Source organism: Rhagoletis zephyria, unplaced genomic scaffold (assembly GCF_001687245.7).
Source record: "Rhagoletis zephyria isolate East Lansing unplaced genomic scaffold, Rhagoletis_zephyria_1.1 Rzeph_scaffold_01354, whole genome shotgun sequence".
NCBI classification, from domain to species: domain Eukaryota; kingdom Metazoa; phylum Arthropoda; class Insecta; order Diptera; family Tephritidae; genus Rhagoletis; species Rhagoletis zephyria.
The window spans coordinates 77,616-105,590 of NW_016158438.1; the positions used below are offsets into that span (position 1 = coordinate 77,616).

At 33.7% G+C, this 27,975-nt stretch overlaps 3 protein-coding genes across 5 annotated transcripts; 2 read left to right on the top strand and 1 right to left on the bottom strand.

Annotated features, from left to right (window-relative positions):
- Positions 1–713: 713 nt before the first annotated feature.
- Plod (procollagen lysyl hydroxylase) lies at positions 714–27,917 on the bottom strand. Its single transcript, XM_017617184.1, has 11 exons — positions 27,437–27,917; positions 24,503–24,594; positions 14,042–14,181; positions 13,421–13,958; positions 13,231–13,362; positions 13,039–13,160; positions 12,483–12,584; positions 12,288–12,413; positions 3,662–3,788; positions 1,336–1,770; positions 714–1,245 (listed from the first exon to the last, which is right to left on the bottom strand). The coding sequence occupies exons 1-11, from the start codon at positions 27,567–27,569 to the stop codon at positions 961–963; spliced, it is 2,232 nt and encodes a 743-aa protein (XP_017472673.1). The 5' UTR covers positions 27,570–27,917; the 3' UTR covers positions 714–960.
- On the top strand, positions 3,873–8,291 carry LOC108363733 (immunoglobulin domain-containing protein oig-1). 3 transcript variants are annotated; one of them, XM_017617187.1, is made up of 7 exons: positions 3,873–4,213; positions 4,278–4,388; positions 7,348–7,454; positions 7,513–7,594; positions 7,771–7,838; positions 7,957–8,032; positions 8,109–8,291. In XM_017617187.1, the coding sequence occupies exons 1-7, from the start codon at positions 4,135–4,137 to the stop codon at positions 8,189–8,191; spliced, it is 606 nt and encodes a 201-aa protein (XP_017472676.1). In that variant the 5' UTR covers positions 3,873–4,134; the 3' UTR covers positions 8,192–8,291. The 3 variants fall into 3 exon arrangements, with proteins under 3 accessions (XP_017472676.1, XP_017472675.1, XP_017472677.1); XM_017617186.1 differs by having other exon boundaries at positions 3,873–4,187; positions 4,252–4,388; XM_017617188.1 differs by lacking the exons at positions 3,873–4,213; positions 4,278–4,388 and adding an exon at positions 4,453–4,886.
- On the top strand, positions 9,141–11,671 carry nkt (noktochor). The gene is made up of 4 exons (XM_017617189.1): positions 9,141–10,831; positions 10,895–10,966; positions 11,168–11,317; positions 11,392–11,671. Exons 1-4 carry the CDS (start codon positions 10,730–10,732, stop codon positions 11,548–11,550), a joined length of 483 nt encoding a protein of 160 aa, XP_017472678.1. The 5' UTR covers positions 9,141–10,729; the 3' UTR covers positions 11,551–11,671.
- Positions 27,918–27,975: the final 58 nt, after the last annotated feature.

Consider the following 27,975-nt stretch of genomic DNA (forward strand, 5'->3'; position numbering starts at 1 on the left):
AAGATAGCGCCTGTTGTTATGTACAACAACATTGAAATCATGCAGTAATAAAAATTTTCTAATTATGGTAATTAAGAGCAACAGCGTGTGTCAAAGTATAATTGCACGTATTATTTACACTATTAAGTAATAAAAAAAAATATATATTGTTCTCTCCATGATAATAATATTTAAATGTCTATATTTAAATGTTATGGTACTCTCCAACACGATATACTCTAATTTAACTTTAAAGCAATACAAAAAGTGTGAGTAGATTTACATAAAACAATTTTTTTCTTNAAATATTTAAATGTCTATATTTAAATGTTATGGTACTCTCCAACACGATATACTCTAATTTAACTCCAAAGCAATACAAAAAGTGTGAGTAGATTTACATAAAACAATTTTTTTCTTTATTGCTTATTAATCAATCACTTTTTAACAAACACATACATCAGCTAGTTATTAAGGTAAATATAAAATTGTTATAAAAAATTACACACACATATTAGATAACTGTTTCAATTCATTGGGATAGTTTGGTCTAGAAATAAGCAACTACATACATACATACAAATAAAGAGATAATCAGTTTCGTAAAATATATTTAAATTCATTCATGATGACGAGTATTCAGCAAATTTCGCATGCGAATAGTGTTTACATTTGTTCATAGTGGCATCTATATTTTTACGTATGTATAAATTTGTATTTATATGTATTGTATGTACGTAAATAGATATAGTATTTAGTTTTATACGACTTTGTTCATGTTTGGTAGTGTAGTATTAAGTAGTCTCTTACAATTCGATTCGACGACAACTAAGAAAGCTTTTAGGAGTGTAATTACAGGGTAAGCAATTACAAAACGACTAAAGGTAATCTTTGGACATGGCAGTTTAAGCTTAATTTCTAAATCTCAGTGACCCATGCTGGAGCACGCTTCCTCAACACTTCCCTCCCTATAAGCCGCAATTATGGATCCACGAATGAGATCATAATATAACGCGTACCATTGGTCACCGACAAACCCTCATGGTAGTGTGTCAGGCGTCCTGGATGCATAAACATCCAACCTTTACGTGTCTTATCCACCTGACAGTTGTAGCGCAAGAAACGGCAGCCACCACCTTCATAATCCACATCCACGGAATTCAAGGCTATATTAATGGTGTATGTCGAGGAGTCGTGATGTGGTCGCAGCGAAGGCTGTTCGTCTGGGCGGTAACGCACCACAAAGTTCATGAGCGAGCGCGGTGGCTGTAAATAAACAAAAAAACAAAATGTTTAACACTTTTTTCATATAACAAATGCGAGTAGCTAAGAACAATCAGCTCCTCTGCCACTTACGTTATGATAGTATCCCAAGAACGCCTTTTCCTGCAGTGGTCGCACAATGAAATCGAGGAACTTCAACCAGAGTGGATCAAGTCCCACCTGTTTCATGTGTATGTCACGTGTTGGCACCGCTTCGTAGCCGCCCTCTAGCCGACTATCTTTATTGCTGCCATCAGACCATTTGCCGAAATTTTCCACAATTGCTACCAAATCATCACAGAAGGCATCTGTACCTACTTGGAACCAAAATACATCGGGACATGGTTGTTCTACAGTCGTATTGGGTTCCAAATGTTTGAAGTAGTTAGGATGTATGTACTTGCGTACCCAGTCGTATTTATTGCTGAAGAGCGTGTAAAAATCGGGCCGGGCTACTGCAGTATCAAAGCCATCAGCATTCACCAAATGACCGTAGACATGTAGATTGGTGACATACATGAAGACGCCCTAAAAGAAAATAAATGGTGGAATGAATATTAGTATAAGGATTTTTTTTTGTCAAAAACTAACAAGTCGACCTAAGAGAGACCCATAACAGTTTGGTTGGTTTAAGTGGATTGTCACCCTGGTGACAAGCAATTAGCAAGTTTGCCATTTTGATTCGACAACTCGTGCAACCCGTACATAACAGACTGCTGTGAAAAGTTTGTCTTACATCACGCAGAACACAGTAATAACTATCAACATTCTTGCGCCTAGAAATACGCAACATTGGATGCTGTAGCTATATCTTTGTTACTTTTTTATTTGTATATGTGCACTTCTCAAACAGCTAAACAGCTGATACAGTTCATACATTTTTAGAAAAGCGAATTGGCTCATCTCTCGCTCTATCAACTATTTAAACTCGGACTAAAACTCTTTCTAAACTAAGACTCAATTTGGTAGATACCGAAAGAAATAATCAATCTCTCATCAGGGTTCCCGGATAGCTATAGAGTAATCACACCAGCCTCGGGTTGTTGTTGTAGCGGCTTACTTAGCCCTGCCTAGAGCGGTTTGTCTCTCAATCATTGTCGTCAAACTCAATTAAGGGAAGGCCCAGCAAGCGTGCCACCCCGACCGGGTGGGACCAGATGAAGAGGAATGTTGCGTTGTGGTGGTCCTTAAAAATCAAATGAAGGACTTTTTCAGTCTCCCCCCCTCAATCGGTAATAGCACAATCGCAGATATCAAATATAAGTTTTGGCCCCGATTGGAGACGGTTAAAGCGTGTCGCACAGGAATCAAAGTACAGATTCCTCTATAGAGATTCAAAAAAATAAAATTAATATTTTTTCATCTAATATCCAAAATCGATAATAACTAGGGCTGTGCGATTAGNTATAAAGTAGTTAAAGTTCCTTGACACTTTGAAAACAACGTTTCTGTTTTCAAAAATTAAAACGAAAAATTTTTTCATATACAGAATGTAAAAGAAAATAAGCTTTTTCCAAAGTAAACTCTTTTAACGAGCAAAATTATTTTTTTGAGTAATCATATTTCAAGTAACTCGATTAATCATCGTTTTGAGTAATCAAAATCTTGATTACTCGAGTAATTGATTAACCGAATAATTGATTAACCAACTTGCTCGAGTAATCGAATAATCGCACAGCCCTAATAATAACATATTTAGTCGAAGATATCACATATAAATTTTGTTCCCCATTGGAGTCGGTTAATGCATGCCGCAAAGGGGTCAAAGGCCAGATGCCTCTATGGACTTTTTTTGGTTCCAATTGGAGTCAGTTAAGACGTTTTCATAGGGTATGAACTTTTATCCCTGTGCGACACGCCTTCACCCGACCGAATCGGTACCAAAATTTATGTGTCATAACTTCGGCTATGGTAGTATCGATTTTGGATATAATAGGAAAAAAAAAAATTATTTTAATTTTTTGACTTTCCATAGAGGAATCTGCTTCTTTTATTTGAGGACCACCCTAGTGCCTACGTCCTCCCGCAGCAGTTGAAGTTCTATCTCGTCAAGGGTTGGTTGTAGTTCTCCTAAAACGGCATTCACAGATCGGGAGTTGGTGTAGTTTGGGACAGACTCCCTGTGGATGCCGTTTATGACTTGTCTGTACACAGTCAGACCCCGTGATGGAGATGCCTTCTGACGTGCCTCAGGCAGGTGTTTGCTAAATAAATAATTCTGTGCAACCAACTATGCCATGTCTTGAAACGGTCAATTTTTGATATTTCTATAAATGACTTTTTAAAATTCACAGCCAACAAAAAAAATTGATTGCAAAACCAATGAACACGCTGCTAATCACGTTTCGCCGCGCATCATCAGTGCAGTTGTCCTCAAGTATCATGTTACAGACTAGTTTGTATTTATGCTTTTACTTACAGCTTTGCGTAGCGATTCGCACATTGCCATATCGGGGTCATAGTCTCGATGCTGATACGAGATATATTTGAATGCGCTGCTCTTAATCAGATAAACACTGGACACATACGGGACATTCCACATGCCACTAAAATGAAATGCAAAAGAGAATACAAACGAATATAAATAATTTTAAAGTATACAAGCAATGCAAAAGAATAAAGATGTGTCTAAATATGGAACAATGCTGGAGATGATGATGTGAGTGTTGAGAAAAATGTGATGCAAAGAAAAAATAAAATAACGGAAAAAAGTTAAATGTTGCAAAAATACACAAAACAGCTGCATATATACTATATATATGTCCGTATGTGTTGAGTAGATGCAGGAATCAAAGAACAAATACATCTGAGTGGACGCAAACAAGGGGACACAAATAAAAAATCGCGTACTTTTTCGCAAAATGGCAAGTAAACAAATTCATAAAGCAGCCAATGACACATAGAGCCAACGCGAAATCGTCATCATCACTACGAAGGATATGGGGGTGCCCCAGCGGGTATGAAAGAGTAAGTGAGTGAGTCTAATTTTCTTATTTTTTTTTGTACTAGAGGGCAATTTATTAATTTACCGCCAGAGTGTAAACAACCTGTAGCCATTGAAGGAATTAGTGTATGCTCGATGCCACTAAAGCGGTTATTCGCCAGTGTGACAATTGAAATTGTGGGAGCAGAGCATAGCAGCATAGGTGGGTGTACTCGTATGTATGTCCATTCGTATATGTATATGTATGTAAAGGGAACGAACGTAGTAGGATTATGGTGATGATGATAAAGACGACGACGCACAGTTGGATCATGCATTTCGCGCGGTCAGTCAGTAGTTGCAGAAACATGCCGTCGAGCTAACATACGAAATACAGTGCAGTGATAGTTAGTTGAAGGAAAGCAATTTTTATATGAAAAAAGTTGAAAACATAATTGGAAATTCAAATTGAATATTGCTTAGAAGAAAAATGCGAAATTGGATAAAAAATAATAAAGTACAAAAATTAAATTAAAAAAATTGCAAAACGCCAAACGGACTATAAAAGTTTCACAAACATAATTTTACCCTAAGAGTATTTGGTTATAAATATTCAAAAATATTATCATTAAAAAGATGCGCATTGCCTTTAGCAGCAGTTTTATTTACGTCTGTTGGATTTTAATAAATTTGTTGTTGCTGTGCGACAGCGAAGCGCAACGTAAGTGAATGAAATTTACAGATAAATATCTAAGAATTAAATAATAATTTACTAAAATGACATTTTTGAAAAACTACAATATTACTAAAGAGAAGCGAGGAAAGTTTGATGGCAGTTCAAAAAACTTGAAATTTGTTTTTAGGCATAAACATCAAAAAAGATCATATGACAAACTCGTAATTTTTGAGCTTATGCCAAGGCACATTAAACAGGTAGTATCAGTAGAGCAAAAACAACATTTACGTGTATTTTGTTGTTGCTTCTGGTATCGAAAGTGTCAACAACTGTTCTGAATTTTTTCTTCTAAATCAAAGGGTGCCATGTAAAATACAAAAATAATAAAAAATTTAAATTGGAAAAAATAAAAATTGTTGCAACTTTCTTTCCTAGTAAATTTGTTTGTTTCTCGAAGCAGTGATCCATCCTTTACAAGGGCCTGTAATCAGCGGTTGTGCTGCTGAGTTGGGCGAACGTTCCAAAAGCTGCTATTCAATCGCTTGTTTTGTATGGATAAAGGTTTCACATGCAAATGGATTTTAACAATTCAGAATTTTTGTGAGAAAAAACTAAAAATATTTGACATTTTCGAGCCCAAGTAATTTGAAAATAAATCAAATCAGCTGCTCTACTGATACTACCTGCTCAATGTACCTTGGCTTATGCCTTGAGTTTTTTAAGCAAAAGATCGAAGTAGCGTTGTTTAAATATAAAAAAAAACAAGTACCTAAAAAAATATACGAGTATGTAACCCAAAATTTAAAAGTTAAAAGACAGACAAAATTATAGTAAAAAGCTTTTACTTTCTCAAACAAATTTTGTTGAAAATGTTTCAGATGAAAAAAATTCATCAATTTTCTTGAAATTAAAAATTAAGAGAAAAAATAGAAAAAGCTCTAAACAACATTTTTTTCTATTTTTCGCAAAAAACAAATATTACCAAAAAGCTTTAGCTTAAAAATTTCGAGTGGAAGTTTTTAAACAAAAGCAAATTTCTTAAAGAACTTTCTTTTTGCATTCAAAAAAAAATTATTAAAAAGGAAGAAAACTACTAAAAATACCTAATCATTAATTTTGGAAAAACATATACATACATATGTACATTAGAGCGTACCACCTTAAAGACAAACAAGCAAAAAAAGTTCGGCGTACGTCGCTGAATATACATGCAGGTTCTGCAATTCGTTTCCGAGTGAATTTCAACCTCTGCCAATATGAATTCAAAGCAAATTTGACTCAAATTCACTCGGCAGTGAATTGCAGACCTGTCCGATAAAGTATTTTCCTAAGGCGATTTCAAAAAAAATCCGAACCTAGCTTCCGTCTTAAGAATTTTATTAATAGTTCTGCTGAATTAATCGAAAAAGTTTCTTACAAAATGCGATCCCTACGTTCGGCGAAAATAAACCTAAAAAATTGCCTTGTAAAAATACTTTTGTGTCGAAGGTGTACGACGCACCTTTTTTCTGATACGGTCTAATGCTTAAGCTTTCCAAAAAAAAAATCGAATGAAAATTTATTGAACGAAAGAATTTGTAAACAATATTCTTGTAATTAAAGCATAAGCTTATGAAATTTTGTCAATAAAAAAAGCGATGCAAGATATTAATATTTGAATATTAATGTTGCAAAATAATATATAGTTCAAGATTTCAAAAAAAAATCTTAAATGGAAACAAGTCTTTTAAAATAATTTTCTTGAAACTCAAAATAAGCTTTTGAAAAAACCAAATAATTTACAAAAAAAAACTTAAAATTCTTAGGTTTCAACTCTAATTTTGTACAAATATAATTTAAAAGTTCTACCCCTTTACGAAATCTGGAATATTTTTATTAAAAAATTAAGAAGAAAATATTGCTTTATGCAGAAAAACACATTGATTTTAATTTTAGCTATATTATTTATATTCTTTTTAAATTTCTACTTTTATTTAATTATTCTTTTATTTGTTTTTCAACATTTTTATTGTTTTTTTACTTTATTTCTAAGTTTTAACTTTTATGTAATTTTTTGTATATTGGGACGTATTATTGTTTACGTAGGAGTCGAAAATCATGAAACTTTCCTATCATTTTCTATGCGAAAATTTCAAATTTTCGATTCGTACAAAAACAAGAATGCGCCTCATTTTTATTGTTTTTTTTTTTAATTTGCTAATTATTGCTTATTTTTTTATTTTTTTATTTTTTTACATTTTTTATACATTTTTTGATGTTCATCTTAATTTTTTCAAATTTTTTAAACTTATTTTATTTGGTCAAATTTTAATATCTAAAATTTGATATTTGATGAAAAGATTAAAAAATATAATTTTACGCTCTAACGCTCCATGTCAAATCCGTACACATTGCTCTTCATTCCTACTATTTCATCATTAGTTCTTTATTTTTATTTTATTTAAAATAAATAAATTATTAATTTTTATATGACCCCTTTTCTCACTTTTCCTCTCGCTCTTTCCAGGAACCGTTGGCGCACGCGGCGTGCTGCGCAGAAATTACACAGGCAAAAAACCGGTTGTGATACAACATCGCTCACAGGATGCCGTCAATTATTACGATCATGAAAATGTAAAATACAACAATTTGTACTCAAACTACATATATTTCAATAAAATTATTTTTTTAGGGCGCTAAAATTATAAAATCATCCCACTTTGAATTGGACTATACGCTGGGACGGAAAATCACATTCTTTTGCATGGCGCAGGGCAAGTGAAACTCTGTTTTATAAAAGATTAATCTATACTAAAAAATGGGGTATTAAATTAAAAAATTTCATCAGTCGCATAACATTTTTGATTAGGGCCTTTTTAGGGCACCCAAAAATACATAATATCAGCAGAACAAGCTAAGTTAAAATAAACTTAATTTTTATCATCAACAGGCAATCCACGTCCCACAATCACTTGGTTCAAAGATGGCGCTGAATTGTATCAGCATCGATTTTTCCAGGTGAGTTCAGGAAAATTCGAAGAACTAACGGTCATTAATGCATGAAATAATTCGCTTAAAACTTATTACTTAATGAATTCACCTACTATATTTCTTTATTGTTGCTACCCTTGCACAGGTGCACGAGTCCCACATTGATGCCGATATTATAAAATCTAAAATGGAAATCGATCCGACCACACAAATGGATGCAGGTACGTCTACCATTTTATATTACCACCTTATTGTTCATTCATTTTGAATAAACTCTTTATTTCTACTAATTTACAGGCTACTACGAATGCCAGGCGGATAATATTTACGCCATCGATAGACGCGGTTTTCGCACGGATTATGTTATGATAAATTTTTAGTATAGCAGTAATTTACTTATTGTATAAATTGAAAATTTTCTAGAAAACTAAAATCTTCCGCGCATACGAATAAAAATGCATACAATTCTAAACAATTTTCTACGTTTGTTTGTTTGATGGAATAATTTGCCTGATATAGTGGAACATTTTGATTCAAACTTTTAGCGCGGCAATTCTAAATATGCAGCGCAATTTTGTTTAATATACAATATCGTCAACAAACAAATGAGCTGAGCTTATTTTAAACTTGCCATGGATACAGTCTTACGCAGATTTCCTATGTCGTCTGTCAGCAACTACGTGTACTATAAACCTAGATTCGTTTTATTTTTTTTGCAGTACGAGAGAGCATTTGGCGACAAATTGCTTCAATTATTTAATTCAAGAGATTTTTCAGTTGACCGCTTGGATTGTTATTGCTGCTTTAGGTCGGCGAGGGCAGTGAAGGGGATGTGTATTTTTTTTTTTTTTTTTTGAATGTGTGAAAGAGTTTATGGGGTAAAACGAATTACAGTAGAATTATTCTTGTAATTAGCGAAGCAAATTGGATAAAAAAATATTATTAAGAAATTGAAATTGGTACAAAAATTTAAAAATTACACAAATAAGTAAAAAAAATTTAAGGTTAAAAACCCTTGAAAAGAATAAAATATCAAAATAAGAATTTTATCGAAATTTTCCGATAGCTATCGAAAAATATAGAGCTTAACCGAGTTACCGAAATTTATATTGGTATCCGAGTTATCGATTTATATCGAGATGTATACATTTTTGAGTTATTGAAATCTAAATTTATCGAAAATTATCAAATTTAGCCGAGTTATCGAATTTTATTGAGTTATCGAATTTTATTGAGTTATGGGATTTTAGTGTTTTTTAAATTCATTGAATTATCGATATTTATAAAATCATACAAATTTACAAGACTTTCAAAGTTAGAAAACCTCTCCAAGAGTCTTAAAAAACTAGAAAACCGGTCGAATTTCGACAGTAACTGGCACTCCTAATAAACTATAAATATTCTAACAAGTCCTGAACTAATGCAATCACTAATCATTCGACCACCTAAAATTATGCTATACAGGTGTTGTGGATATTTTATAGTTAATACTTAAGTACCTTACCACAGCCACAAATCATTCGAAAAAAAATTAGTTGGAAATCAACTAAGTTAATCACGAGCACTTTTACTACCCAGTAGATAATATCAGTAGCTAAAATCCCTTCCGGAAGTCTATTCTGAGAGTCATTCTGCATTACTTTCACCTTTCTTTTTTGTTTGGAGTGGCACAAACTGAAGGGCTTTTGCCAAAAAGTTCGTTTAAGCATTTTAACCCTCCAAAATTAATTTGTTCAGTATTTTCAAAAAATAGGCAACAACAACTCTTGTGAGAAAGTGAATGGCTTAAAATTGTTAAAAAAAAAACAACTTCATGAAATTTCCTCCCATATCTCCGAACCAGGGGTTTCGCTCAAATTTATTTTTACCATTTTTCACGCTTCTTCGAAAACGACTCCGGAATATATTTAAAAAATTGGTTAAGTCATAAAAAGAAACTTTTAAGTATACAAAAGCTTTTGAGGTTGAGTTGGGATGACTATTTCTCCAAAATGACAGTTTCACTGTGGTATTACAAGCTAAGTAGTGTTTGCCACTCATTTTGAGGCAATCTTGAGTCTTAACGCCCAAATATACACAGGTTCCCTTACGTCAGGCCATAGCTATCATTTCAAACTATTTTTAGTACCTGAAATTGCTTAAATTAATATGCAACACACTGTGCTGCAAAGTACTTGAAACCGAATTAAAAAAAAAAATAAACATTTGAAAATTGAAAATTACCCGTACAACTAAACTTAAAAGCGGATAGTTGGCACTTGTTATTTTATCTGCAAAGCTTGCATAGAAATATTGAGAATATTCTATAAGCACCCCACATGCACATGGATAGCATGGACAAGAGTATGAAACGCGAAATCCAGCTGCAAATGTAGATAGGTGCAAAAGTGTAGACAAAAAAAAAAATTACACTACACCCCTACTAAATTGTTTGTAAATTTAAGCAGCAACATGCTGCGCAGCATTACGAGACCCTACCATCATCTCTCGGTCACATGCAGCAGCTAGCGCATCATTCACATTATTTTTTCTTCTTTTTTTTTGTTTTTTTGGGTTGAGACTTGAAAGGCTTAATTCATTGCAAATGCAAAATATTTTATGCGCTTAGTCGTATTTATTTGGTTGGAGCGTACAGAAAGCGTTACAAGGCGGCAGCGATCGAAACGGGCGAGCGTACAGCGCGTTAAAGTGTTAGCACACTCGAGCCGAGCCGAAGCGTGCACCCAGCCGTATAGAAATTCAAACAAAACATTAAAAATTGAATTAAATTTGCAAGAAAATTTAGCACGGACTTTGAATACTTTGTATTGATAGTAGTTCAAGAATTTTCAGCTAAACAAGTGCGAAGAAATTAAAAAAATATATAAAATATATATATATAAATATCACTTCCACTTTTAATCAATTGCTACAAAATAATGAATGTTAAATTGCTCGTGATTTGTCTGGGTGTGCTAATGTTGAGCTGTCAAGTGTGTGATGGCCGACGTGGACGTGGCCGAGGACGCACCAAATCGAGAGTATGAGTTAAAAAAAAATGAAAATATTTAGTGTTTAATAAAAATATTGTCTATCTTTCGCAGGTACAAATTGGTTTACCCATAACAGGCAAATACCGTGATCCTGAATCGGATCAGTATTACAATAATAACAATGTAAGTGCTGGCTGAAGTGATTTTAAATCTTTTATTCACTTTTCTGTGGATGCAATTAGAAAATTTTAATATTTCAATTTAATTTTGTAATGTAATAAAAACTTGCATATTGTTATGAGTGAAAGGCAACATGCAAGGCCACGCTCTGCTGCTAATCATACGAAAACAACGAATTTTGATAGCTACATCCTCTCTTTGCAGGGCGCTAAAATTCTACAAGCCTCACATTTCGATTATGAATACGTTTTGGGTCATAAAATCGCTTTTCTTTGTGTGGCTAAAGGTAATCCGCGTCCACACATCACTTGGTATAAGGATGGCACGGAGATTTTTCAACATCTCTACATGCATGTGAGTATAATTGCATATACGCCGTTTCAATAACTTAAATTTAGTATTGTTTTGGTTTTATGTTGTTCTTGCAGGTGCACGAGTGGCGCATTGGTGATGATAGAGTGAAATCGAAAATCGAAATCGATCCAGCCACACAAATGGATGCCGGGCTCTATGAATGCACCGCCGATAATATGTACTCGATAGATCGGCGCAGCTTTAAGACAGATTTCTCGATTGCTTTCGATTAAGTTAGGAGTATTTACATTTTTATAAGCCTATACAATTTTTCATACTCAGTTATGTAGCATATTTAAGAAAAATAAGAGTACTAAAATAAAATATCAAATCGAGGGCTGATATTCAATCACCATATTTTACAGCGTAATACTTTAGATATGCAGGCGAGGAGGGAAATGGGTCTGTAGTTAAAAACTAACGAATTATTTCTATTTAGTTTGGCAATAGGAATAATAATAGCAGTTTTCCACTCTTGGTGGCCCTTGATATAGAATGGAGTAATAGAGTTTAATGACTTTTTGTTTGACGGGATATGGAAGATTTTTTTGTTGTGTTAAACTAGTTTGACCTAAGATCGGATTTTACGGGTAACATATACATACATACATACATAGGCACATGTAACTTACCTGCCACAAGAAAGGTTAATAAAAACAATTTTCCAGCAAAATTGTGTAGATAGAGGATTTTGCTCTTATAACAAAATATTATTGCAGAAAGTGGAATTATCAAAATGAGAATATAATACCATTAAAGCTATATTTTAAGTTTGACATTATTGTCATGGCTCAAAGATTAATCGGAGCTCACGTTACCATCAAAAACTCATTTTCATCGAAATTGCAGATAGAGGGTATTGAATATAAGCCCTCGAAATGTACATATGTATGTACGTAGGAGTTTGTTGCATGGGTTATGCATTTTTTTCTAAAACAAATTTTAATAAACAGACAAACATTTTACTCACGTAAATGAGCCCTTCACAATGTCCACGTAATCATGTGAGCGCGCATAGTAGCCACCATCAGAGAGTGCACCCCAAAAATTGCTCCATAATTCATCGTACTTGCTCACCACTGGCGCAACGAATTGTCTGACATGAAATAAAATAATATTAGCTTATTTAACTAAATAGGCAATTATCTAAATCAAAAGTAGGCACCTATTCATTATTAATAATTCGCGCAGCATTTGTGGATCATCCACTTGCACAGCAGCATCCACAAAGAATATATAATCGCACTGTTTTTGTTTGGCTTGTTGTCTGTGTAGTAAAAGAATAGAAATTAGTAAAAAGTGAAAGCATACATTGTACAGTGAAACCTCGGTATAGCGAAGTTGAAAGGGTTGGACAAACGATTCATTATATCTATGGTTTATTGAGTAACCAACGAAAAATTTAGAATTTAGGAATTTTGTAAGGTGACTCTAACCGTCAACATGTTCAGAATTCGCTATGTAGAGGCTATTGAATCGACATTGCGTTATATAGAGGCTATTGAGTAGACATTTCGTAATATAGACGCCTTTGCCAATGGGACTTTAACCGTCAATATATTTCGAAGGTATTCATGTTTAAAATTTCTTTATAATATTTATGGAAAATTTTGCAACAATGAGGTTTTTTTTCAGGAGACCCAGCAAAAATTTTGTATATTAAAGTTTTCCGTTTTATCAAGGTTCGTTATATCGAGGTTTCGCTGTATATTAAATCTTACAGTGCTAGCTCGCGACCACGCTGCTCATTCAATTCATCGTTGGACAGCACAATCTTTGCGCTGCGATATTCATGCTCCAGCCGCTTCAGGAACGATTTCGCCATATCATCGTGGAATTTTTGCTGTTATTGGCAGGCATTATTTTTACATATACTGAAAATAAACATTGTAAACATTGCAGCTTATACTCACGTTACTGTAAATATATAAATGCAATTTCTCCTTAGGATAGTTGAGGTCTTCGATTTTCTGCAAAAACATATCGAAGAAAGGCACTGCTTGTGCAATTACGAGCGCTAGCGAAATTACGGGTAGGTTATTTTCCTGTAAACATTTGCATTTAAAAATACTTCTAAAGCTGCACATAACCACACACTCTTACATCCAATTCCAGTCGATTTTCCTGACATATCAGACAATCTCCCTTGAAAGTTTTCGCTAAATAATTAGCGAATGCATTCAATTCCATCTTGCTGGGTCCATTTCCGTGTATAATGCTCGGTTCAGTCATGAAATTAATATTCTGCAATTTACCCTCATTCGAGTCCAAATCCACATTCAGCTTAACATCTTCACGCGCGCCATTCAAATTCTGGAACAAGCGTGATTGCGTATCCAATTGTATGCCCAGCTTTTTGCGCTTTTCCGTATCAAGGAATATTTTCGTATAGTAGCGCTGATCATCGTCATCATCCTTTATTGCGGCGTCACTTAAAATGCTATAGACTTCCGGCGCATAACCGATGAATGCGCCTGAGTTGAGGTAGGGCGATGCGTTGGCCTCTGAAACCGGTGGATATTTTGAGGCCAATTTTTCATCAGGCCAACAGAATTTCTCTGCGGAGAAGAGCACTTTAGCACCGAATTCTTTGAATTTCTGATAGATTTCCTTAAGGTCGGCAGTGAAGACGACATCGTAGCTACGGATGGTAGGAGAAGTTGGGAGAGTAATGCAAAATTAAGTGCGTGAACATATTGAAGAAAAATTTATTAAAGTAAATACCTGTCGGTGAATAAGATAATTGCATCTTTTTCATCCTTAAATGGCTTGACAGCTTCACGCAGCAAACGTATTTTATAACCGCCACCCAAGCCATTCATATCGCCACCTTTCCACTCCTCATCCATGCCGAGGGTATTGACCTGTAAGCAAATCAAAGCAAAATAAGCGAATTTTTCGTTTTGCAATTTGGGTCAAGAGGCTAATACATGCATACATATACAGACATAAATACATATGTACATATGTTGTTTAACCTAATAAAACTCTGCTTATTTTATATTATATCAGCATTTCTATTAAATAACTCAGCTTACCGTATTCAACTACATATACTATTGCAACTATTATTTTTTCTTCAAAAGCTATAAACTTCAGATATGTACATATCTGATGGAGTGCAATAAACTTAGTTTTTGCAACCTGGCGCGTTTTTATGCAACCAGTTCAATTTGTGAACATTGATTTAAGCCGATACCGTCTTCACAAACACTATTCAAATACGCTTGAGGCGTGTTTATAGCATTTTATTTTGCAAATGACTTTAGAGACCGTTATATATATGTATGTACTTATGAAAACAATAATCAAGATTATTGAATGAAATTAACGTTTTATGGAATCTAAAATTTTAATGGTAGAAAATACGTCCCTTTCTGTTCAGTTCTTGATTGAGATGATGACTATAGAAAGAAATTTGGTGTAAAAAGAAAAGAATTTATTATGTTACAAATATCCAGAAGACAGTTGGACCACAGAGGGTTAATTGACGTTCATTGAAACTTTTGGTGTTTTGTTGGCATCTTAATTCATCGCTGACCATCTCATTTAGGTCAGTTACATGGGAGGGTAAATACCATTTCCTACTCAACACAGTTCATGCAGATTCTAATGGTGGTTTCGTTTCTCCCAAAAAGTTTTGCCCGTCCACGGTGCAAAATTTGTTTTGATGTTACACTCAACCCTGTAAAAGGGCGTGGTTTTTCCTCTTGTCTTTGTCCTGCTCAAGTACTTCATAATATTGTCGATTTAAGAAAGCATCCGATTTTCAGGGCAACCTTCTCCCCGAGCGAAACTTCAAAGGACAGAGAAGATGTCATTTTGGCTTTTTAAGAAATGAACGCAAAATTTTAGCACCGTTTGCCTTTATTTTAAAATCGAGCACGAAAAGAGAAAGGGGCAATCAAAAGGCGACATTTTGGTAGAACGAAAACACCATAAAGCTCTGAGCTTTGCAGACAAAATTTATAAAAATCGAATACATGAACTGCTTTATGATATTTTATTAGACCAAGTTTAAATAAATATTTTCAGTAACTATTTTCAAGTTTATATAAGTCCATTTAAAAAAAATGAGGCAACTAAGCGGTTTCAGATGACCCCATTGTCGCCGCTTTTGAACTAAATTTATTGTCTTATCAGCGAATTTTTAATTTTACATGCGACAGCATTTCTTGTCTAATTCTAAACAATGGTGACAAACTTGCAATTGGCTATTGTTTTTTGTCTTGCATGCAGTAGTACATGACGCACACAGAAGCAGAAATTTCTTGAATATTATGAATATGAAGCTTTCAACTTGCTGATAAGCGTAAGCCGGCAAAGCTAGGCGGCTTGTGAACCGGTAGTGGCTTATCTGACATCAGAAACCTCTTTTGAAAAGTGAGCTACATATGACCATACATATGAAAATATACACTTGTGGTCATCTGATTAAGTTGAGTGACATTTTGACTATTTTCGGTTACTTTTCTTTTGCTTATTCAATGTTTATAACTTTTTGTATAAAAGTCCAGCACATAACATAACCAGTACCACATAAATCTACATTTCAAACTTCTTACAAAAATTATAATAATTCAACAAACTGTAACAATTACAACCAAAAATTTTTGAAGTGTTTATTCAAAATGTTTAGAAAAATTTTAGGTACGCAGCTTTATTTAATTGTTAAAATTTGTTTTAGATTTTATAAATTGTGTATGAAATGTGGATTTAGGTGGTACTAGTTATGTAATGTGCTAAACTTTTATATAAAAAAAAAAATTATAAACATTAGACAAATGAAAAATTGCCAAAACTGGTTAAAATGTCACTTGTCTTAATCAGCTGACCACAAGGGTACATATGTACAAAGTTAATTATGAAGATGCTAGCGATACTGTGCGTTTTTTAATACAAAAAAGTGTATCGCAACGAATGGTCTCGATAGAAAAAGTATCTCCAAAGTAGGATAACCAAAATTGTCCATTTAAAGAAAGGCAATCAGTGCTACTACAAACTCTCACCAGCGCTTTAATGAAAGTGGAGGCTTATTAATTACTTTAGATTAGGGATGGGCACCGATGCCCGTGCGGACCCCAATAATGGGCATTACATTATCTTGGGCGTAAAAATATTTTTCTTCTAACTAAATAATTTATGCAACTTTGCTCAAACGCACGATAGTGTAAGCATTACATACATACATACATATTGTCGCCTGGGTAAAAGATTGTCGTAGCGCAATTTTGACGATTTTCAGTTCTAGATGCAGTTATATATTTTGAATAAGGTTGTTCGATTGGTGTTATCAGTTTTTAGATATCTCCTTAGTTTCCGAGATACTGACTACAATTTTTTCGATAATTTAGTAAAAATTTTGTTAGTGATGCAGTCATATTAAACTAATCAATATCTTAGAAATGGTGTTCTCCATTTTTGTATATCTCCTTTAGTTTCCAAGATATTGAGTAAAAAGTGTCATTAATTGTAGAAATTTTGATACCATTTTGTCGTATTTCAANTAGTTTCCAAGATATTGAGTAAAAAGTGTCATTAATTGTAGAAATTTTGAAACCATTTTGTCGTATTTCAAACAAAGTGGCTGCCAAATTGTGAACAAAAGGCGCTTACGACAAAATTTTACTAAAGAAAATCCTTCATAAACTCAAAACTAATTAACAATAAACGCTAAAAAATAAATAATTTAAGAGTTCTGTGAACTAGTAACATTTTCAGAGACTTTGGAGAAAATCGATTTTGTTAAAAATTGTTACGTGGAGTACTTTTGCCCACTAAATGTTATCGGATTTCAATGAAATTTGGTTTGTAACTTGGATTTACCTGGGGAGACATAAATCTAAGAGATGGTAAAAATCGGTACACTGCCACGCCCACCATTCTTCCGAATTCTGAATTCTAATATGGCAAGGACTAGCAACGATCCTGCAAAACACCAAAAATTTGGTGCAAGATCTATTTTGGCATAAAAAATACAGACATATAAAAAGTTGTGTGGATTGGCGATCAATCTAAGAATTCTTGGGCTGCATCGCCAGGATTTTCCAGCTAAACGTTTGGACAGCATTAGTGCTTTCGTGGATCTGGGTATGGCTGTGTCCACGTGCTTTAAGGCATAGAAATTTGGTATGTAAGATCAGTCCCATATATTTCACTTCGCTGGTAACAGTCAATGCAACTCAACCCTAGGTTATAATTCTTGCGTTTTTTCAAGTAGGTTTCAGATTTACCTGCCCTTCAAGCCGATTTTTTCAGTACAAAATTTGTGTTTAAAAGGGCAGATGAATTTTAGAACCTACTCTATAAAACGGCCCTAAAAGTTCAAAACATTTAACATTTAATTAATTAAATTAATATATAATTTTCTTTCTAAAACAATTAAATCTAAAAATTTATATTTTTCGTTCTTAAACAATAAAATCCACCCGAAGGCCACGCCGGTGCTTTGTTCACTCGGTCATTGCGACTGTTAGAACAGCGCGATCAAACTGATAACATGTCCATATGGAACAGTGATACTCAGAAAGAGCTCGTACAAAATCTACAGAGAGCTTTAAAGAGTCTCGCCCGCGGGCGCTGTTCTGAGCATCACTGATTTGGAATATGCTCAAGTGCTTTCTGTCAGAACAGCTTTCTACCATGAAAGCTGGCAAGGGAGATTTTTCATCAGACTTCCGTGCCAGAATAAACAAAATCTTTTAAACTACTTTGACGACGGTTTTTCAATTGTCTTAAAAAAAAACTTGGAAGTAAGCCAGAATTGCCCGGGTAGTCTTTAAAAAATAGGCGAATTCATCGTATATCTGGGTTACATATTGAAATTATGCGCCATATTTAATTTTAATTAAATTCATTTAATATCCAAAGCTGCTTAAAACTCACTACTTATTTCACGTCAGCTACAGTGAACCAAATAAAAAAATTGTCGAACATATTTTGTATAGAAAAAAATGCGGAAAACCATCAACAAAAAAATGGCTAAAAATCAACGGTGTAAGTCTTAGCTACTTCAAATTTGCACTTTATTTTACTAAAATTCAATGGGCTACAAACGGGATACCAACATTTTTTCTAAAGATGCTGATTAAAAAGTTAGAAATTTTGGTAAAATTTTGCAAAATTTTCATAATTTTTTCACAATGTCTGAAATTTGGATTTAATTGATGTTTGTTAAGAAATCAGCTATAGTGCTTTCGTAATAATAAACATTGAATAAACTAAAGAAAAATAGCCAAAGCTTGCTAAAAATGTCGCGTCTCAGTTTTTATACTATACTTTCTAAACAAATGGTTTATTCCCTATTCTAAAATACTTGAAAAGTTATTGACCTGAAAAAAATCAGCGAAAATGTTTTATTTGGTTTTTTTTTGCCAAAGAAATCAAAACAAAACTTTCTGATTAATCCGGCGTATTTTCAGGCAATGGATAGCACCATTTTGCCGAATGGGCTCAAGGTATTCTCAACAACAACAACTACCCCAACTACTCAAAAGGATAAGGATATTCTGATTGACTGAATGAGTTCGCTGAATCGTTTAATCATACATCAAATACAGAAATTGACTGGACTACGTGACCAAAAATATCAATGGACTAAAGTTAATGAAATTCGCAGCGACAGTTTGAAAAATGTATGTACATACAAATATATAAATGTCTTCATTTTTTTATATTTGCTCCTATGAATGTCTCTAATACAACGAGAAATCACGAATCACGAAATGTGATTAGAGTGCCTCAGAATAATTGTTGGCGGTTAAAATAAACTGCAATAAAATGTACGGAAAAGCAAAAACATGTACATGTAGTATATAAAACCATTTGTATATAAATATACATACATACATACATATCTACAAAGTATATATGCNCTCAGAATAATTGTTGGCGGTTAAAATAAACTGCAATAAAATGTACGGAAGAGCGAAAACATGTATGAGTATATAAAACCATTTGTATATATATATACTTACGTCTACAAAGTATATATGCATGTACATATATTTGGTATATTATGTATGTTTATAGCTATTTATGTACTGGATCGTATTTAGGAAAAATATGAACACATGTTTCATATGTATTCCAGCGCACCGGATGCTGTTGTGAGCGTTACGCTGCTTGAGTTGGCTTACGCTGGATCATTATTTTTAATATAAAAACACAGAGTGTGAAGCATATACAAACTTACTATATACATATACATATGCATGTACTATGTATGTACGAAATTATTNCGCTGCTTGAGTTGGCTTACGCTGGATCATTATTTTTAATATAAAAACACAGATGAGCAACGAGTGTGAAGCATATACAAACTTACTATATACCTACATGTACATGTGCTATATGTATGTACGAAATTATGTAGATGCTATCATTTTCACACTGCATACACTTCATACACTTAAATACTTACTTCAAGAATCGACCCAGTTCTACATATTTACATAGTTCCATACCCGCAAACAAATGCGTTGATTTTCTTTATGAAACCGGCAAATGATCTATTTCTACTTGTTTGTACTTAAGTATGTATGTACATATGTATGGAGCGACATGATCTCGATCAAGCAATAAATTATAAGCACATGAAAAGCGTGTTCGATTAATTATCGAAAATTATCACACAAGAAAACCAAAAACGTTTCTGCATTAGAATAGAATTTAAATCATAAATGCTCAAACGTGTTCCAAAAATATGAATACCGAAAATCTCTGCCACAAAGCAATTCGGCTGATAGCCAATTAACAAAATCTATGCAAATATTTGTTGACGCATTAAAACTTGTTGATTAGCATTTGAACTATCTATCAAACAGCAGTGCAAGTCAGCCGGCAGCCAGCAGCCAGCAGTNCTGCCACAAAGCAATTCGGCTGATAGCCAATTAACAAAATCTATGCAAATGTTTGTTGACGCATTAAAACTTGTTGATTAGCATTTGAACTATCTATCAAACAGCAGTGCAAGTCAGCCGGCAGCCAGCAGCCAGCCTGCCAACCAACCAGTCACGCCCAGCAGCGGTTACACACGCGAACAGTTAAAACTATTATTAATTTCAGCGAATTTCAGTGCCAAAGCGACAATATTTAATATCATGTTGTTTATTTTGGACGGTTCTTTTTTTTTTGAAGTATTTGTGTATTTGCGTCGATTGGCTGGCCAAGCGGTGGCGGTAAAAGACTGGTCTCAAAAAGAAACATGTTTTTTCACAGCCGGTGTATTGTGCCGCCACTTTGTAGATCGTGTGCTGGTTTGCACGTAATGAATATATGTATCTGTGGTCATAAGCAATAAACGCCTAAGTCGAAAAACCTGAATTCGAGAAAAACAATTTTAAACATTTGGATTATTGGGAAACCAAAATATGTTCATCTATAACTTTTTAAATTACCCAGCTGGCGAGATGGGGATTTCTCGTACACATGGAATATTAGTTGCAGAATACGATAAGCATATATAACTCAATTATCTTTAAAGTCGACTTAGGCGGTTTTTGCTTATGACAACAGATATATACAAATGTACATATATACATATGTAGGAGCGAAATAAGAATTGCAATTTTTTTACAAGAAATCAAGTATTCAGTTTATACATCTGTCAAGCAGATATCTGTAAATACTGATAACTATGTAAATCAATAGTGTGTGAAGCTGATGTGCCTTTGCACTTATGTACATACATACGTACAAGGGTGCATGTGCAAATTACCTTGAGATCTGGTATAGTTTTAAACCGCAACTAACACATAAAAACAAAGGAAAATATATTTTGACCATTTTTCTTTTGTCTATTTAATGTTTATCTAACAAAAATCATTACTTAAAACAAAACTTCAAACTTTGTGCTAAAATTATAGAAATTAAAAAAAAAATCACCAAAATTTCAAACTTTTTTCAGAGTTTGTATGCAGCTTTATAGCCCCTTTAAATTTTAGGACGTTACAAGTGCAAGTTTCAAGTGGCTGCCAAATACCGTTGATTTTTATAGTTTTTTTTTTTTTTTGTTGACGATGTCACGCATTCTTTCCATACAAAGTATGCTCGAGAATTTTTTATAGGCAAGAAAATGCCTAGCACCCTCAACAAAAATTTACGCTATTTTTTAGCAACTTGCACTTTATTATACTAAAATTTAATGGGCTATACAACTGCATACCTAAAATTCCTCAAATTCTGAAGGAAAATTTTGAAATCTTGGTGAAATTAAATCGATAATTTGAAATGTCATACATTCTTCCATCGGATGAACCTTCATTATTAACCATTATTCGGGTTAATCAGAACAAAAATTTATATTTATTATCTTGGCTGATGAAATTGGAAATAGCTAACTAATTCCTAATTTCATACATTCAACGATGGGTTGAAATGCTTATTAACCAGCAATCGACTTAAAATTTATAAATGCTCACGTGCGATTTTGCTGACTTAAAATTAGTACTTGAAATTTAACTTTTTAACTAAGAAAACACCAAAAACCTTAAAGAAATGTATGCGTCACTTACATATGTATAAAATGGCAACTATTTTAACTCTCCGCTGAACTTCTAAACAAAAAGAAAATTGTGATTCCGAAGTTGATCACATTCTCAGCTGAGATTTAAATGTTTTCATGTAATAGAACGCAACTTTTTTATGATTAAAAAATTCTTTTCGAGAATGTTGTCTTTCGTTTTACGTTGAAGCTTTAAGAGGTGTACATATGTATACATTTTCCTACTTATCCTCAAACTCTCAACACTGAAGTTTTACGAATCGGTAAAAATAATTGTAAACGCCTAATTATGATTACGATGAGATGAACATAGAGCTGATACTAGCGTGATTGACTCGGTGTTTCCAAACCGGTTTCCACTGGGTTTTTTGGATATCTATAGGCGGTTTATATCAAATATTGATTTCTCGATGTCGAAAACAGGATTTTTTTTATCGAACAACCCGTTTTTTTTGTTTCCTTTCATACAAATCTTTACCTCTCAATAAAATTTGTGAGCTTTTCAAAGCTTTTTCCAGTTTAAGGGAAACCCCTAATCGTTTTATAATTATATCCTAGGTTATTTGAGGCTGGCAGGAGTACACTCGGAGGTTTGCTATTATCTGCCGAGTGCCGACCGCTATTGGAAAAAAAACTTTTTTTATGTTGCTGGGCCCAGATATTGGATCATGGACCTCCTGAGTGGCAGTAAGCACCTCCATGCACTTGGCTACGGCGGCAAGAGCACTACTCAAAACCCGGAAAAGTCAGAATAAATGCAATACAATAGTTTTTGAAAAAAGGTGAGCAATCGAACAACCTAGCTGATACCGACTTGAAAAAATAGGTTTCTCGAAATTTTTATTTTGTATGTAAAAATAATTTTAGTGGTTAAATTTAGAGAGGTCACTTTTGTGACGCCAACTTCGTCGGTTAAAAAAGAAAAATATATATTCATTTATTTTTTTTTGTATTTTTATGTATCAAAATGCAGTTAAAACCTTCTTTAAAATTTTAATGTCATCGTTGCCACTGTTGGACTTGTTTTAATTCAAATTAAGTAGCAAAAAAAAGAAATTTTAGTTAAAATCGTTTCTACTTTTTCTAATAAGTTTGTGTTCGTTAAATATATGAAAACAACAGAGTATAACTTTTTTTCTTTATTTTAAGTCCCCGCGGGAGATAACGGCAACCTAAAGCTATTGTTTTTCAAAAAAATACGATATTCTTCAATTAGATAAAAATCTCTAATGACCGAGAGTTGTTAAATTTATTCTGTTCAATTCCTAAAAGCAAAAAAAATCATCGCCTTAAGAAAAAACATTTGGGTTGATCACACTTGGCTGGTTATCTGGTTATGTGGTTATATTTTTTATTCAGTTTACAACAATAACATACATAACAGAAAAATAGTTTTTAGCCAGATAACATAATTTATATTTAAAAATTCTGGTTATTCTTCCATTGGATAAAATATACTTTTTGAGCTAATGTTTGATGCATAAATATTTCTAGAGCATTCAATTACATTTCTGCATCAAAAAGATAATGTTGAAAAAAAATGTCGCTTACGTTATTTTGGCGGTTAGGGCTCGATAATATGCGCACATTTTTATATAGTTAAAATTTTTTCTGTATAAAAAATTATGAAAATTGTTATCGTTTTAGTAAGAACGGAAACTTTTCGGATAGATGAATTTCATAAATACGGTACAGACAGCGGCTTACTGCCAAGAAAATACAAACTACTGCAGCATACCTTCTAGCAGAAGGAGAGTGAAAAGTATGGTTAACAATTTTTAACAAGTAGCTATTCTCGTAAATCTCGAGAATAAATAAATTCTAGTTAATCTATGTATGCATCTTAGCTACTCATTGTTCTATTAAGTTTTGTACATTTTCCGTTCCACTTTCTTAATAGCTAAAACACTTCTCTTTTCATGTCCGGCATTTAGTGATAAAAATCGAAATACCAACTATGCTACGCAAACACAATTTGCAGATGAAAAAAGCTTAATTAATTGCTTGAAAATATATGTATTTTCCCACCGTAATCACATAAAAAAAACACTTCGCCCATCTAAAGTGTATGTGCGTCTTTAAGTAGTGTGCTTCCTTCCCACCCCCTCTGGTGTGTATCTAAAGTCAATTAATGCACCCCCAATTTCTGGTGATATGGTAATTTGCTAATATCTTCATTTAAATTTTTAATTACATTTTTTGTTTGCAAAACAAATTCAGTGCATTTTGCGATAGTCGTTTTTTTTTAATGCTAAGGAAACTCGTTATAGCCATTAAAGCTGGCGATTTCTAATACAAATTTGCTTTTAACAGCCAGAGTTATTATCTAGTCGTTTTTTTTGCGCTTTTTAATTGGCCGATGCTTAGATAATAGAGCTGAGATTAACTATGGTTACTGATGTTCGTTGTCAAATAAAGTATTGTAGCAATAAATTTCGGAAGTTATATTTATGAGAAACTAGTTGAAGTTAATGCGAGCTATGAATGAGAGCAAGTTTTGTTTTGATTTTGTTGTTTTTTGCATTTTTTAAACAGGTTTCGTTCGAGGAACCTAGTACGCATATCTACCAGTTTCGTTTTATTTTATTTGTCCCATTGTTTGGGTTTTTAAGAATTAATTTAATTTTTTTATTTAATATCTATTTATTAATATTTCTAATTAAACAATTTTTATAACCAACCTCTATGTCATAAATGCGCTTCGCTGAGCGCAAGTAACGCAAATATCCATCTGTACGTTCTGTAGCTACAGTGAAGACTTTGATGCGTTTCGCTGAAAATAAAAATAAAAGTGCATGAAGTATGTTATGTATGTTGTATTCTTAGTAATGCTTAATAATGCATGGAGGCATGTCATGTATGTGTGTATGTATGTTTGAGTATAGCAAATAGTTTATTAGACTACAACGCATTGCACAGCACAGAGGACCATTCTTTTAAGATGCTCCTACATTGGCTAAATGAGTAAGTGCATTTGAAATTTTTTGTATTTAAAAAAACTTAACACATCAACTTGCTATAAATTATCGCACTTTATTATTAATTCGGCAATAAAAATAGTCGCAACTGGTTATCAACGACTTAGTTGACTTGAGTTGATCAACTGGAATTAAAAATTAAATTGCTGTATTCAAAATTTACAAGTTCAGCTAATTATTAGCTAGTAAGGCAAATAATTTTGTTCTTTGATGTGTGATGCTTAAAGTTAATAGAAATGTTTCATTCAAGGAGAGAATTCTATCGAACGGATTGTTAGTAAAGCTGTTAGCTTCATATTTACAAGTCGCTGGTACTCTTTTGTTTTCTGTACTTATAATACTTTCAGTTATTGTGGTTGTAACAGCATACACATTTCCAAAGATCCCTACTTCAATGCTTTTCTCTCTGTGTATTAAAATTTTAACGAAAGATTCGCTTTATTGATAGCAATTAAATTGTAGTGCTCATACTCATTACTCGTATGAGTTCAAATTGGCAAAATTTGCTTATGTAGCGCTTTCCGCAGAATATGGAAAGAACAACTGATGCATTCACGTATGTACAATCAGGGCCGGCTTTAGAAGCAATGACGCCCGCGGCGAAATGGAACGAAACGCCATTACATGATAATATGATGTTACCTCGGTCTCTTTTTCTTATACGATAATCAATTGCAGAAATGGTCGAAATAAAAGAATTTCCAATTTTTATATAAGCAAAATTTTCAGATATTAATTACAGAAGTTTTTGGCCTGAGCCAATTTTTCGAAGGTTTTGGGCAAGTCATTCTGAGTAGCAATCTCGTTTTCGATAGATAAGATAGCTAAAGCGTTTAATCTTTCTTGAGACATAGTAGATTCTAGGTACGTTTTAAGAAGCTACGTTTTCGAAAAACTTCGCTCCCTGCTGACAACAGTCAACAAAATCCTGAGAGAACCCCAAAAATTAGGAGATATGTACATCCAAGACAATTTTCTTGACGAAATTCAAGAACCTCCAATGGCCATTTCATCACTGCAGGTTTAATAGGGCGTACGTGATCGAACTTCTCCTTCTTTCTTCTTTTTCGAGATGAGCATCTTGACCAAATTCATCGCAATTTCCTATTGACTCAGTGGCTGCAGCGATGTCCATGGTTGTACTCTGCATTTTTTTTTTACTCGCGAGATTGGCCTGGAATGGGATGTCATAGTAAACAACCAGGGAGATTAAAAATTCAAATCGCAACATTTTGTCAGCCAAGCATTTAGCTTCATGGTGGACGGCAGGATATTTCAAATTATAGTGAAAATCTCCATTACGACACAGTAGATAATTTCATGAGTTAAAAGCCCTTCCGAAAGGCCTTCCGAAAGGCTTCTTTAATTTATAAAAATCATACATCTTTAAAGTATTTGCTTAAGGTTTATATCAAATATGTTCTATTACAACTTAAAATGTTTATTGAAATTCACTTTTAATGATGGTAAGGAATATAAATTTATGCGTTCGTGTAAGTTGTAAATGGAAAAGCCCTTCTAGAAGACATGCAAGAAAGTAATTTTTCAGTCCTTCTCGGGTAGGCCCGTTAGAATGGCTTTACTTACAACTACAACATGCATGTTCTGTAAGAAGAAGTAGTACGCCCTCCGCCAAATTCAAGGAATACCCTTCCCATGGTACAAATGGTGCTCGTGAATTTAGTTTGTGGACCCCGGTTTGATCTACTTTGATTTGTAAATAACTGTTATTTATGTTGTTGTTTTCAAGAGTTGCGATAGAAGATTCGTAGTCCCCCACCCGTCGATGAAGAAAATTCACATTCGAAAATTGTATGCAATAAAAAATCAAACGCCACTCCCTCCTCCCCTCGGTTTGGCGCCAAGGTCCCCACTCTCAAATAAGTGGAGTAGTCTGAAGTTGGAATAATAGCGTGAAAAAGCTGACGGCATAACTTCGTCATATCTATGAGTTGTACTTGCACGTATATAAAAGCTGTTGAAAAAAAGGAAATTTTCAAAAAAAAAAATTTCAAAAAAAATAGATCACAAAGCAGATGTGACCACAGACTCATCGATATTGGACAAGCGTTGAAGACGTTGAGATAAACAAAAAGCATATAGGTAAACTAGCGAAAAGATAAACAAAAACGTACATAAGCCAAAGCAAATAATAATAATTAGCTCAATTCATATTGCACAAGAGCGATATGTACATAATAGTTATCCAAGCGCTAAAGAGTGCATAATAAACAGGATGCATTGTTTTTGTTGCGGTCATGAAATGGTACGATAGTAGCAATCCGTTCCCACGACAGTCGGGTCTACGTAACCGGAACGACTCAGATTTATATTTGGCCAAGGACTGTCACTCCAGCAACACTCCCCAAAAACTCTTTGGGGAATTTGTATGCTGCTACAACAACAACAACAACAACAACATAGTAGCAATCAACGGCTGATTGTTCTGGAAAAGAGAGTGCACATATATCGCAGTTCAAAAGCAATTAAATTAGGGGGGAAAGTGGACATGCACAAGAATGTAAATATAAATGGCAAAGTGATCTCATTTGTATTCGCTGCTCTGTATAAGCGCACTAATATGAAACATGAAATAATTCATTAAGAATAGCGCATATAAATATCCCAGCTACTTACCTTCTTTCTCGACTGCGGCATCATTGTTGGTATCTGTAGTGGCTGCATGCGTTTGCGTCCAAGAGCAACAGGACCATAGGCCGAATAGCAACAATAGCGTGTAGCTAAATTTTGGTTTATCTAATATCTGCATATTTTCTTCTTTTATTTTTCAAGTTATTTAAATTTGTTTTTTTTTTACTTAAAATCTAACACTGAGAAACACATTTGATAAAACTCTTTAGACACTATGCGTATTTAATTTGTTTGTTTTGCCGGGCAATGCACGCGACCAACACTCTCGGGCAAGTCTCTACGTCTGCTGACCGAGATGCCACAAGCTCCCCTTAAGAGACGATCGAGAGATACACAAGCTAACCACAAACACAAATGGCGACAACAATTCCCAACGAAAGCAAATATGCGAATGAGTACAAAACGCCAAGAGGAAGCGCCAACTAAACTTGCTCCAACAGAAACTGCTCCCAGCGATAAGAATAAACAAGATTTTTTTGGCATGGGGTGATTTCATGAAGCTAGCAACACAGAAGGGGCTATCA

What these genes read in the sequence shown, in the direction of transcription:
- nkt (XM_017617189.1), top strand. Translation starts at nt 10,730, where the DNA reads ATGAATGTTAAATTGCTCGTGATTTGTCTGGGTGTGCTAATGTTGAGC. An exon ending in AGTATTACAATAATAACAAT is followed by an intron (nt 10,967 to 11,167) that starts GTAAGTGCTGGC and finishes CTCTCTTTGCAG; the next exon opens with GGCGCTAAAATTCTACAAGC. An exon ending in TTCAACATCTCTACATGCAT is followed by an intron (nt 11,318 to 11,391) that starts GTGAGTATAATT and finishes TTGTTCTTGCAG; the next exon opens with GTGCACGAGTGGCGCATTGG.
- LOC108363733 (XM_017617187.1), top strand. Translation starts at nt 4,135, where the DNA reads ATGACACATAGAGCCAACGCGAAATCGTCATCATCACTACGAAGGATA. An exon ending in AGCAGAGCATAGCAGCATAG is followed by an intron (nt 4,389 to 7,347) that starts GTGGGTGTACTC and finishes CGCTCTTTCCAG; the next exon opens with GAACCGTTGGCGCACGCGGC. An exon ending in GACCACACAAATGGATGCAG is followed by an intron (nt 8,033 to 8,108) that starts GTACGTCTACCA and finishes ACTAATTTACAG; the next exon opens with GCTACTACGAATGCCAGGCG.
- Plod (XM_017617184.1), bottom strand. Translation starts at nt 27,569, where the DNA reads ATGCAGATATTAGATAAACCAAAATTTAGCTACACGCTATTGTTGCTA. An exon ending in AGCGCATTTATGACATAGAG is followed by an intron (nt 14,182 to 24,502) that starts GTTGGTTATAAA and finishes ATTTGCTTACAG; the next exon opens with GTCAATACCCTCGGCATGGA. An exon ending in CGTGGTCGCGAGCTAGCACT is followed by an intron (nt 12,585 to 13,038) that starts GTAAGATTTAAT and finishes TTTACTACACAG; the next exon opens with ACAACAAGCCAAACAAAAAC.